Source organism: Littorina saxatilis, linkage group LG11 (assembly GCF_037325665.1).
Source record: "Littorina saxatilis isolate snail1 linkage group LG11, US_GU_Lsax_2.0, whole genome shotgun sequence".
NCBI lineage: Eukaryota > Metazoa > Mollusca > Gastropoda > Littorinimorpha > Littorinidae > Littorina > Littorina saxatilis.
The window spans coordinates 13,757,249-13,770,321 of NC_090255.1; the positions used below are offsets into that span (position 1 = coordinate 13,757,249).

A 13,073-nucleotide genomic window follows, 5' to 3' on the forward strand; every position below is an offset into this window, starting at 1 on the left:
ACAGAAAATCTGAGAAAAAACCCGAAGGGTCTTATGGGGGAATTCTTAAATGAGCGGTCTCAAGAGATGGGGGTTCAAGTGTACATAGGTCAACAGGATTTGACAAGCAGTGGCAAGGCTGGTTGATCAGCCGTTACAGTTGGTGTGGGCACAAGAAGCTGTGTTATCCGCTGGCAGCGAAGGTGGTGTGATTATGCAAAGATGTTATCACAGGTTTGTAAAGCAGCCATAACAGGCATGAAAAGGTGCCATTGCAGGTGTGAAAAGGTGCCATTACAGGTGTGTAAAGGTGCCATTACAGGTGTGAAAAGGTGCCATTACAGGTGTGAAAAGGTGCCATTCCAGGTGTGAAAAGGTGCCATTACAGGAATGGTGCCATTACTGGTGTGTAAAGGTGCCATTACAGGTGTGTAAAGGTGCCATTACTGTTGTGTCAAGGTGCCATTACAGGTGTGTCAAGGTGCCATTACTGGTGTGTAAAGGTGCCATTACTGGTGTGTAAAGGTGCCATTACAGGTGTGTAAAGGTGCCATTACTTTTGTGTCAAGGTGCCATTACAGGTGTGTCAAGGTGCCATTACTGGTGTGTAAAGGTGCCATTACTGGTGTGTAAAGGTGCCATTACTGGTGTGTAAAGGTGCCATTACTGGTGTGTAAAGGTGCCATTACTGGTGTGTAAAGGTGCCATTACAGGCATGAAAAGGTACAATTACTGGTGTGTTGATAAACAGCTTGTCACAATGATAGGTGCAGTGGCAGGGCTGGTGGACCAGCCGTTGCAGTCGGTGTTGGCACAGGAAGCAGCATTAAATTACATATTCCTACCCGAATCACATGTAGCAGTTGACTCAGTCTAAAGTGCTAGGCTACCCGTCTAAGGGGAGCAACCCCAACTAAAAAAGTGTAAACGTAGCTATGGTAATGACGACGCACCCAGGGAGTTACCTCCCCTCCTGCGTACTACGTCACTACTGCTACTGACCACGTGACCCCTATCATTCGACACTTCAGCTTTCTAGGGAGCAGGTCGTGAATTTTTTGGCTCTAGTGGAAGTTCGCTGTTTGGTGTTTGCTTAGACACCCACCGGCACCCACACCCGTCTCTTCACCCGCTGCACTGGTAGTTGGTGAGCTCGTTCCTTTACTTGTATCGAACGTAATTTTTCAGTTGCTACTTGAAATTTTCGGCCACGTGTTGGTCACGTATTTTGTGGTAGCCATTTTGGAATTTTGTGTCTCCATTTTGTTGTCAGCATGTCTGACGGAGACAAAAAGCGCGAGCGCGGCAAGGCTGATGTGAAAGGGAAAATTAAACCCAAGTCTTCCACTTCTGTCCCTAAGCCTATTTTGGTTGTTGTTTCCGACGCGGCTAACAATGCTGTTATGACGGTCCCTATTTCTGCCCCGAATGACCAGCCGGTTGGGGGGCAGTCTAATCAACCTACGCGTTCCATTGTTTCTCGCTCGTCTTCTCTGCCGCTTGCAGATTCGACGTCGCTGGTTTCATCGTTGCTTTCTTCGCTGGTTCCCGAGCTACGCACGTTGGTGAGAGAGGAGATGGTGCGTTCTCAGCCTTCGACTTCCGTTGTCCCGTCGATGGCTTCCTTTCCGCTTCCGGCTGTGACGCTGTCCTTGACCGAGGCGGTTGCTTCTGTGCCTTCTACCGCTGTGGTTGGCGACGCAAGTAAGTTGGGCTGGTCCGTAGGTCCTCGTGAGGCCGCTGGACGCTCCCTGCTGGGAAGCAGCCCTTTTCGGCGGGTTCACGACCCGCAAACCCCTGTTCGTTCTCACTTTGGCTTCACGGAAGACCATCGTGTCGATGAGCAATGGCGGCATTTGGTTCAGGCTTCGACGCTTCCGGCACTCGCCGGAAGCGTAGGTCCTCCGACGTACGCACCCGCTGGGGTCGTTTCCGGAGTCGACCAGCCGGTTCCGTCTGCTGCGCTTCCGGCACTCGCCGGAAGCATAGGTCCCCCGATGTACGCACCCGCTGGGGTCGTTTCCGGGGTTGACCGGACGTGGCCCTCTGGGCATTCGGCCTTCCGGCCGCCGTCCACAGTGTCTGCGCTTCCGCCTTTCGCGGTCGCGTCTGATACTTTTCCGGCTCAGACCGGATCTGCTGCTTCTTCCGCTTCCGCTTCCTCTCGGGTGGCGGTCGCGGGGGGGCATCACCAGCCCTTTGGGCAGGTGTCTCAGCCCTGGCCGGGGCAGTCAGCGCTTCCGTCTTCGGTTGTTGCTTCGACTGCGGTTCCGGTTCCGGCGGCTGTGGGCATGCCGTCCTCTTACTCTTTCCCTATTCAGGGCATGAGTTCGGATGGTATTGGAGTGGACGGGTTTCCGGTTTCCGGTTACGGTGTTCACCGCCCTTCTACCAGCAACGTGGACTTCGGTCCTTCGCCGGATGTTTCGGATATTCAGTCCGTCGCCAGCGAAGCTGCACGTGTTGGTTATCCGGAGAGACTCAAAGTGGCTCTTGAGGCTGCGGCTGAGGTCACTTCGAGATATTTCGCGGAAGGGGCTTCGGTCTCTTCGGCTGCCGCTTCGACGGCACCGTCCGCGATGGCTGATTTTCGCTCTGGGAAGGAGGATGACTCATACTTCCGGTTTTTGGAGTCTCCATCCATAGCCTTTCAGCTTTCTCAAGTTTTGGCCAAGCCATCTCCTTCCGGAAGCGGAATTCCTTCACTTCCGGTTCCGCTGCTCGTGCCTCACGGCTCAGTTCCGGAGCTGGCTCAGCAGTGGATGGCTTCGCCTTCTCAGGCTTCTGCATTCGCTCTGTCGTCTCACAGGCGGTTGGTCTTGCAGAAGTCTCCTAGGAACTTGTTGGATGCTTTCGCTCTCCCGCGTTCATCTTTGACAGTTCCTCCGGAGATGCTTGCCTTGTTGGCCAAGCCTATCAAGAAGGATGACGGCGTGCTCTTTTCTGAGAACACGCTGATTGCTTCTGAAGAGGCAGGGCGTCAGCAGCTGGAGCTTGCCTCCATTGCTGAGACTCTCATTCGGGCCCTCTCTCGTGCCCTCACTGATTCGCTGAATCCGTTCTCTCTCAGCGAGGATCAGGATGCGGATGACGTCTCCACTTTGTTGGCCGCTCTTGCGAGGGTCAATGAAGAACAGATGAGACTTTCTGCTGTGCACTATGCGCACTCTGTTATGTGTCGTCGGGATCTCTTCCTGTCACACTCTCAGTTTTCGGATCAGGCGACCAAGGACACTTTGCGTGCCTCACCGGTCTTGGAGGGTTCCCTCTTTGGGCATCTCGTTTTTGATGCCCGAAGACAGGAAATTCAGGCTAACAGGGACCAGCAGTTCTCTGACTTTTCCCTGCACAGCCTTAAGCAGTCCAAGCAGTCTCAGCCTTCTCAGCCGAAGCAGGCTAAGGTTGCTGGCCCTCCCAAACCGGCAGACAAGGGTCGTGGACGTTCCTCTTCTCGGGGCTCGAGAAGACGACCGTCTTCCGGCAGGGGGAGAGGCGGCTCTGGAAGCAAGCCTCACCCCCAATGAAGTGCTCCCGATCTCCCCCCCACCCCGCCCTCCACTCTGGTGATGGCGGGGGGCCCTTCCCGGGCACTTTCCCATTGGCTCGTGTCTGTACAGAGTCAATGGATCGTGGGGGTCGTGAGGTCGGGCTTCCGTCTTCTCTGGAAAGACGGCAAGGCACCTCTGGTCAGGCGTCCGCCGGCGTTCAGGCCTCCCTCCTCGCAGGAAGCCATTTCCGTCCTTCGGTCGGAAATAGACTCCCTGGTGCAGAAGGGCGCAGTGGAGAAAGTCCTCGACCACAGTTCCCCTGGGTTTTACGGACGGCTTTTCGCCGTCCCCAAAGCCTCAGGGGCATGGCGTCCTGTCTTGGACCTGTCGTTCCTCAATACCTTTTTGAGGGAGATAAGGTTCAAGATGGAGACGCCAGCGTCGGTCAGGGACTCTCTCCGCCCGGGAGATTGGGCGACTTCCATCGACCTGACGGATGCATACTTCCACATTCTTATGCATCCAGCCGACCGGAAATGGCTTCGTTTCCGGTGGGCAAGTCAGGTTTACCAGTTTCGCGCCCTTCCTTTTGGCCTGTCTCTCGCCCCTTGGGTCTTCACCATGGTCGTGAGACAGGTCTGCGCGCTGGTGAGGTCGCGGGGTGTCCGGCTACGTGCCTACCTGGACGATTGGCTCATCCTGAGTCAGAGTCAGGTGGGGTGCGAGCAGGATACCCAATCGGTTCTTCGGGAGGCCAACATGTTTGGCTTCTCGATCAACCGATCAAAGTCGGAGCTGACACCGTGTCAGACGTTCACCTACTTGGGAATGTCTTTCGACACGGTGGCTTGGACTGTTCAGCCCTCTCAGAAGAGGGTGGACAAGCTCCAGGCGTGCATACGCTCCACTTTGCCTCTCCCGAGGGCCTCCCTGCGGACTTTGGCCTCCATCTTAGGGCAGATGGAGTCCATGGCTCTCCTGGTCCCCTTGGGGAGGGTCCACAAACGTCCCTTTCAGCTGGCGCTGAAGCCGTTCGTGGACTCTCCCACGGTGGATTGGAATGCCCTCATCCCTCTCCAGGGATGGTTCCAATCCGCTACCCTTCCGTGGCTGGACACGGAGTGGGTGTGCAGGGGCGTGCCGATAGCCCTTCCTGCCCCAGATTTGGACCTGTTCACGGACGCGTCCTTGGTGGGGTGGGGGGCTCACACAGACCAGCTGACTGCGTCAGGTCTGTGGTCGGCAGATCAGAGGATGCAGCACATCAACTTGCTGGAGCTAGAAGCCGTGGCTCTAGCTCTGGACAAGTTCCGGCCCTCCCTTCAGGCCAAGCATGTTCGTCTGTTTACAGACAACACGACAGTGGCAGCTTACATCAACAAGCAGGGAGGGTCGCGGTCTCCGTCGCTTTCGGTCAGGGCCTGCGAGATCCTGATTTGGTGTTCAGAGCATCAAATCAGGCTTTCGGCCAGGTACCTGCCCGGAAGCTTGAACACTCTGGCGGACGCGCTCAGCCGCTCCGACAGAGTGCTTCAAACAGAGTGGACCATCACTCACGGAGCGCTGGATCGTCTCTGGTCTCTTGTGCAGAAACCTCAGGTGGACCTTTTTGCCACCAGGTTCTCGAAGAGACTACCAGTGTTCGTCTCACCATTCCCGGATCCCGAGGCGTGGGAGACGAACGCGATGGACATTTCCTGGTCAGGCCTGGAGGCTTACGCGTTCCCGCCATTCCAGTTGCTCACGCGAGTTCTCAGGAAGGCGGAGCAGGAGGGCCCGTCCCTCCTGCTGATCGCTCCTCTTTGGCCGTCTCAGCCGTGGTTCCCGGACCTGCTGAGACTCGCCCAGGGCCCTCCCATTCCTCTCGCTCTCACGCGAGGAGAACTGGTACAGCCTCACACCGGCAGCCTCCACGCAGAGCCTCAGATGCTGAATCTTCACGCGTGGAGGTTGTGCGGTCTTCTCTGAGGCGCAAAGGGGCATCAGATCTGACCATGGACCTGGTAGGACGCTCGCACAGAGCATCTACCTCGTCCGTTTATGAGTCACATTGGAGGGCCTGGGTTACCTGGTGTCACGAGCATCGGCTGGATGCTACGGCGCCCCGCACGATGCATGTGGCGAACCATCTTGCTTTCATGTCCTCTCAGGGAGCTTCTGCTGCCTCGTTGAAAGTAAGAAGATCGGCCATCTCGGCGACCCTACGCCAGATAGGTCGCTCTATAGATGTTAGTGGCGTGATCGCTGGAGTCATCAAGGGCGCTTCCCTTTCTGACGTCAAGTCTCGTACGCCCGTTCCTAAGTGGGATCTCTTATTGGTCATGGAGTTTCTGCGTTCAGCGGATTTTGAACCTCTCAGAGATGCCAGTTTTGCGAATCTTACACGCAAGTCCCTTTTCCTTTTGCTGCTAGCATCGGCACGAAGGGGCAGTGAGATCCACGCTCTTTCCGGTAATTCGGACGACATTTCCTTTGAATCAGATGGGTCCGTTACTTTGCGGTTTCGACCTGAGTTTCTTGCGAAAAACCAGGCTCCCGAGCGAGCTTCTCCTTTGGTTCATGTCAGGCCGTTGTCCACTATTCTGGCTCCGAATGATCCAGACTTAGTAAATTGCCCTGTTAGAGCCCTTCACATCTACCTTGCCCGTGCTCAGTCTCTTAGATCCGCAGCTCAAAAGCTTTTGTTTATTTCTCTCAATACGGAGAGACATAAGGATATTACTAAGACGACTCTGGCCCGGTGGGTGTCGGCGCTCATTAAGCATGCTTACGAGTGGAGCCGCCGCAATGAAGGGGGGACACAGCCTGTCCTTCCTCTGGAATCAGCTCGGGCTCACGAGACGCGAGCTTGGGCTTCCTCCTTGGCCGTGTTACGATCAAGAAGACTGGAGGAGGTGCTACACACCGCATACTGGCGTTCCGAGGATGTCTTCATGAATTTTTACCTGCGTGACATCTCGGCTCTTCGCCAGGATGGATCTAGAGCTTTGCCTGCCATGGTGGCAGGGGGTCAGCTCTTGACAAGGATTTGAGAGTGAGTTTGAACTTTTTCTTTCCCACCGCCTTGTTGTTTCAATCTGCTACATGTGATTCGGAGTAGGAATATGTAATTTAATCGAAAATTTTATTGTAAATTTTCATTTAATAAATATACCTACCCGAATCACATATCGTAGTCCCTCCCACCTACCCCGCTTATGATTTGGAGATTTTATTCTTCGAGTCGAATGATAGGGGTCACGTGGTCAGTAGCAGTAGTGACGTAGTACGCAGGAGGGGAGGTAACTCCCTGGGTGCGTCGTCATTACCATAGCTACGTTTACACTTTTTTAGTTGGGGTTGCTCCCCTTAGACGGGTAGCCTTTTCAGACCTAGCACTTTAGACTGAGTCAACTGCTACATGTGATTCGGGTAGGTATATTTATTAAATGAAAATTTACAATAAAATTTTCGATTATCATCCAGCAGTAGAAGCTGGTGTGATCATGCAAAGACGTGATTACAGGTGTGAAAAGGTGCAATTACAGGTGTGTTGATAAACAGGTGTACACGACCACAGGTGCAGTGGCAGGGCAAGTGGACCAGTCAGTGTTGGCATAAATATAGGACTAGATGAATACCCGCTTCGCCGGGTACGGCTTCGCCGGGAAGAAGTTGAGCCAAATACCGGCTGCGCCGGGGACCGGGTGTACGCCGGCTTTGCCGGCGCACCGCACAAAGGAAGGGAGATAAACGCGCAAAACACTGGAGAAGAGTAATACCCGGCTTTGCCGGGACAGTGACCTTCTAAAAAATAGTATAACGGGAATATGGATTGAGCGTTGTCGACAGTGACCTTCTAAAAATAGAAACGGGAATATGGATTGACGCCAAACGAAGGAAGGGAGATAAACGCTGAAAACACTGGAGAAGATAAGGAAGAGTTACTGGGAATGGATCCAGAGAAAAACCAAAATCGGTTAAGCGCTGCGCGCTGAGAGCATGTGTTGAAATATCTCATCGAGCAGGTTGTGTCCGGGGTCTACCTGAATATGCCCACCAAATTTGAAACAGATCCATCGAGAACCTTGGGCGTGCATCGCGGACACACACACACACACACACACACACACACACACAGACAGACACAAGTCGTATATATATAGAAGCAGCATTGTCAGCCAGCAATTGAAGTTTGTGTGATCGTGCAAAGATGGGATGACAGGTGTGCTAATAAACAGGTGTTGATTGATGACAGGTGCAGTGGCAGGGCTGGTTGACCAGCCGCTACAGTCGGTGTTGACCCGGGAGACAGCGGCGTCGACCGGCAGCACGGCGGGCAGCTTCATGGCCGGCGTGGGCAAAGGACTGGTCGGGGTCATCACCAAACCCATAGGGGGCGCCGCTGAGTTTGTCTCTCGCACTGGCCAAGGTATTGATCATCCATTTATGCAACACATGATAAGTATTTAGGAATCAGCATAAATTACATTTATTATGAATGAACATAGTTAACATTTAGAAATCAACAACGTAATTGGTTGGTTGGATGTTGTGTTTTAATGTTCCTTAATTTTAACCAATTTGGCTATATGCAGGACCAATGCAAATTTGTTTATTATGTAAATTAATGCAAAGGCATAGCCGGCAAAATTTGACTGTAAAGGTGGTCCTTTATTTGAGCCCGAAGTCGACTTCGCGAAGACTTCGCAAGTCTTTTTACCGAAAACTCAGTGCTAAAGCTTTGTGCGACCAGATCCTCGAAGTATACTTTGCGTAGTCGACTTGGCCAGTTAAGGACAGGCTTGAAGGTGTGATAATTCAGGGCCGTTTTGCTAGAACATTCGGGCAGGTGGGAGTATGTGCAGGAGTGTGATATTCACTTCTGGCACACATTTTTTCAGGATGGTCCCTGTTTGGTCAGTTTGTAAAACACAACAACCAACCTATTAGCAAGTCATAAAGAACACATGGTGACATGGGCATGCACGCATGTACAGGCACGTACACAGGGCTCCCCACGGACGCCCGTCCTACAGGGTCCCGGGACCCCCGCTTTGAGTGTTTAGAGGGGCAATGGACCCCCGCTTTGAGTGTTTAGAGGGGCAATGGACCCCCACTTTGAGTGTTTAGAGGGGCAATGGACCCCCGCTTTGAGTGTTTAGAGGGGCAATGGACCCCCGCTTTGAGTGTTTAGAGGGGCAATGGACCCCCACTTTGAGTGTTTAGAGGGGCAATGGACCCCCTAAGTGCTGCTTTAGAGGGTCCCAAGACTCCCGGATCCCAAACCCCCTGTGTACATATATAACGCATTGTGATCGTGAATAATGTGATATAAATAATAATGTGATATGAAGTGGGTTTCAAGTATTATCACGAGAATATTCAAGGAGGACACTTCCACTATACCTTGTTAAATGCTACACACACGCGGCACACTTTTAACTCAAATTCTGGTATTTTTTGGGGGTAATGTTAGCCGATAACTACAGTCTGAAAAGAGGATCTACGGGATGCATGACAACGACGCGCACTGTGGGGAGCCCTGATACATGTACGCACCCACATACATGCATGAATGCAGGCAGACACACGCACACACTCCTCCATCAGCTGTAAATACTCTTTATGGTGCACTCGACCATGGGGATATTAAAAGTAGAATTTGTTCAGAAGATTGGAGCTAGCGTACCATTGAGAAGCTGTTGTTCTTGTCCAAAGATCAATTCATGAATGTTTGCTGGCCGACTGACCATTAAATTACATATTCCTACTCCGAATCACATGTAGCATTGACACAATCGGAGATGCTAGGTTCTGAAAAGGCTAACCGTCTAAGGGAAGCAACCCCAACCACAAAAAGTGTAAACGTAGCCATGGTAATGACCATACACCCGGGGAGTTACCTCCCATCGTGCATGCCATGTCACTACTGCTACTGAACACGTGGTTCATATCATTCGACCTTACAGCTTTCGAGGGAGCAGGTTGTTGATTTTTGGGCTCCCCTGTGGCTGCGCTGTTTGGTGTTGTTTTGACACCCACCGGCCACGTTACCGTCTATCTTGCCTCCTGCTTCGTAGTTGGTGAGCTCTTTCCATTTTGGTCATTATTTTGACAGGAAATTTGTTGTAGTTGCTGATTTTCGTCCGTGTTTGGACCTGTGATATTTCAGTGACTACTGTTGGCCGCCATTTTTGTTGTCAGCATGAGTTGACAGATTTTTGTGGCTAGGCCGATGTATTTTGGAGGTAAACGTAATTTTACCTTCTTACTTGCTTGCTGCTTTGTTTAGTTGGTAAGCTTGTTCCTTCTTGTCTTTAGTTTGACAGGAATTTATCTATAGTTGCTGACTTTTTGTCCGTTTGGACTCCTAAATGCGTTTCAGTAACTTATCTTGAGGCCGCCACTTTCGGTTGCTCAGCTTTCCTGACAGCTTATTTATGTGGCTAGGCCTATGTTATGGTGAGGTTCTCCTTACTTTACCTGCGTTTTTGCCTTCTGCTTTGTTAGTTGGTAAGCCATTTCATATTTCGTCATTACTTTGACAGGAATTTTTGTTATTGCTTAATTTTCGTCCGTTTTGGACTTCTAAATTTTGTCCAGTAACTTATCGCTTGGCCGCCATTTTGTGTATCAGCGTTGCTGACAGTGGTTTACTTGGCTAGGCTTTAGCAGGTATCTACCAGTCCGTAGGACTGGTCGTGGTTTCGGATTTAACATGTTTGTTATGTTTTGTTCGTTACTCTTTCTGCCTCGAACAAACACTTTGTGGGGCAGTCATATACTGTTGTACGTCCTGTTTCTTCTCCTCGCCTTCTCTGCCGTTAGCAGATCAGGTGTTGCAGGTGTCTGCGTGTGAAGAAATTTTCGCGTTCCAAGCCTGCGTCTTCCGTTGGTCCCGCTGTCTGTGGGCGACGTCACCTTGTTGGCTTCTTTGACGCTTCCGGCCGAGACGTTGTCTAGGGCGGATGTTTTGCTTCTTCGTCTTCTACCGCTGTGGTTGGCGATTCAAGTAAGTCGAGCTGGTCCACAGGCCCTCGTGAGGCCGTCGGACAGTCCCTGCTGGGACACAGCTCTTTTCGGCGGGTTCACGACCCGCAAACCCCTGTTCAGTCGCACCCTGGCTTCACTGAAGACCATTGTGTGGCTGAGCAATGGCGGCAGTTGGTTCCGGCTACTTCTCCGACGTACGCACCCGCTGGGGTCGTTTCCGGAGTTGTCTAGCCGTTTCCGACTGCTGCGCTTCCGGCACTCGCCGGAAGCATAGGTCCCCCGATGTACGCACCCGCTGTGGTCGTTTCCGGGGTTGACCAGGTCCCCCGATGTGCGCACCCGCTGTGGTCGTTTCCGGGGTTGACCGGACGTTGCCCCCCGGGCATTCGTCCTCTGTTCAGTCGCACCCTGGTTTCCTCGAAGACCATTGTGTGGCGGAGCAGTGGCGGTAGCCGTTTCCGGCGCTGCGCTTCCGGCACTCGCTGGAAGCATAGGTCCTCTGACGTACGCACCCGCTGTGGTCGTTTCCGGGGTTGACCGGACGTTGCCCCCCGGGCATTCGTCCTCTGTTCAGTCACACCCTGGCTTCCTCGAAGACCATTGTGTGGCGGAGCAATGGCGGTAGCCGTTTCTGGCGCTGCGCTTCCGGCACTCGCTGGAAGCATAGGTCCTCTGACGTACGCACCCGCTGTGGTCGTTTCCGGGGTTGACCGGACGTTGCCTTCGGGCATTCGGGCTTCCGGCCTCCGTCCTCGCATTCGGCGCTTCCGCTTTTCGCGGTCTCGTCTGGTGCTTTCCGGCTCCGCCCGGATTTACTGCTCCTTTCGCTTCCACTTCCTCCCGGATGTCGGTAGCTGAGGAGCAACGCCAGCCCTTCGGGCAGGTGGTGTCTCAGCTCTGGCCGATGTAGTCAGTGTTTCAACCTTCGGTTGTCGCGTCGACTGCCGTTCCGGTTCCTGCGGCTGCAGACTTGCCGTCTTCTCTCTCTTAGCCTGGTCGAGGCATGAGTTAGGACGACGTCGGGGGGGACGGATTTCCGGTTTTCCGGTTATGCCGTTTCACCGGCCTTCCACCAGTACGTGGACTTCGGTTTTTTCGCCGGTTGTGTCGGACATTCAGTCTGTCGTCAGCGATTCCACACGTGCTGGTTATTGGGAAAAAGGCTTAACGCTGTCCTCTAAGCTGCGGCAGAGGTCACGTCGAAGGTTTTCCCGGGCGGGGCTTCGGCCTCCTACACTTCCTGTCTGGAAGCATAGGTTCTCCATCACAAGCGCACGTAGTGGCTTGTCTGGGGTTGATCGAGGACTGGCCTACGGGCGTTCGGGTTCCGGCCCCAGTCCTCTTCTGTTCTGTCTCACTCTTGTTCCGTCGTGGGCATTTGTGTTTCACCAGTGCGGCAGCCGTTGTCGGCGTGGTGTTTCCGGTTTTACTGGAAGCATAAGTCCTCCATTTCAAGTACACGTTGCGGTTTTGACTGGAGTTGACAGAGGACTGGCCTACGGGCGTTTGGGCTTCCGGCCTCAGTCTACTCTATGCATCTTTCGCTTCCGTTTTTTGCGGTTTTGTCTGCTGCATTTCCGGCTCTGTTCGGATACACTTCTCCTCTTCCTGACACTCCTTCGGAGGTCGGTGGGTGAGGAACAGCGGCTGGCCTACGGGCATTTAGGCTTTTAGCCTCAGCCGGGGCAGTCTTCACTTTACCTGTTGGGTGTTGCGTTTACTGCCTAGTCAGTTCGGGTGGCCCTGGACGTTTCCCCTATTCACGACCGTCAGTAGGGGGATAAGTCAGGTCTTTTTCCGGTTGGATGGTTTTCCGGTTTCCGGTCATCTCATTCATCAGTTTACCACCAGCAACTGTGACTTCGGTTTGCGTTCGTAGCTGAGCTATTCTGGTTCTCAGTCTTTAGTCAGCAATCGAACACGTTCTGGATTTCCGTCGCAGCTCAAGCTTCGGCTCAGGATTTCCCTTGGGTGCATCGACATTGGTGGCTTCCTTGTTGTCGATGTCGGACTTCCGTTCCGTGAAGATAGGATGTTTTTCTACTTCCGGTTCCTTAGTCACCTTTTGTAGGTACCACGGTTTGCAGGTTTTGGCTAGGCCATCTCCTCCCGAAGGTGGTATCTCTAGTGTTTTGGTTCTGCCGCTGTTTCTACTATGGTTCAGTTCCGGAACATGCTCAGCCTTGGCTGGCTTCGGCTACACGGGCTTCACCTTTTGTTCCTTCTTGCTTATTCAGCCTTTGGAACTTGCCTCCTTTCTCTACTCTGTTGGCCAGCCCTTGCTAGGGTGAGCATGGAGCAGATGAGGCTGCCCTTCCTTCTCTACGCTCGTACGGCGGGTGTCGAAGGGACTCGTTTCTTTCGCATTCTCAGTTCCCTGAACAGTCAAAGAGAGTCGCTTAAACTTTGCCTGCAGTAGAGATTCAGTCGAGTAGAGATCACCAGGTCTCTGACTGCTTTACAAAGGTTGAAGGAAGGTAGGGCTAGCATACTCAGAACCATGCTTAGCAGAAGCATGCTCATTCCTCTGGTTAAGCTAAGCTGGCAGCCAATAGGCAGCCTTGGCCGGGCAACAGCCATTCCACGTTGCGGCGATGGTGGTTGTTGCCTTCCCGTTTCTTGTGGCTTGTG

At 53.0% G+C, this 13,073-nt stretch overlaps 1 protein-coding gene across 1 annotated transcript in view; it reads left to right on the forward strand.

The window, feature by feature from the left end:
• Positions 1–13,073, forward strand: part of LOC138979799 (intermembrane lipid transfer protein VPS13B-like) — a 73,489-nt gene that overhangs the window by 53,559 nt on the left and 6,857 nt on the right. Inside the window, exon 47 of the mRNA XM_070352542.1 lies at positions 7,705–7,878. Within this exon, the coding sequence (XP_070208643.1) occupies positions 7,705–7,878 (174 nt within the window). The remainder of the gene's footprint in view (positions 1–7,704; positions 7,879–13,073) is intronic.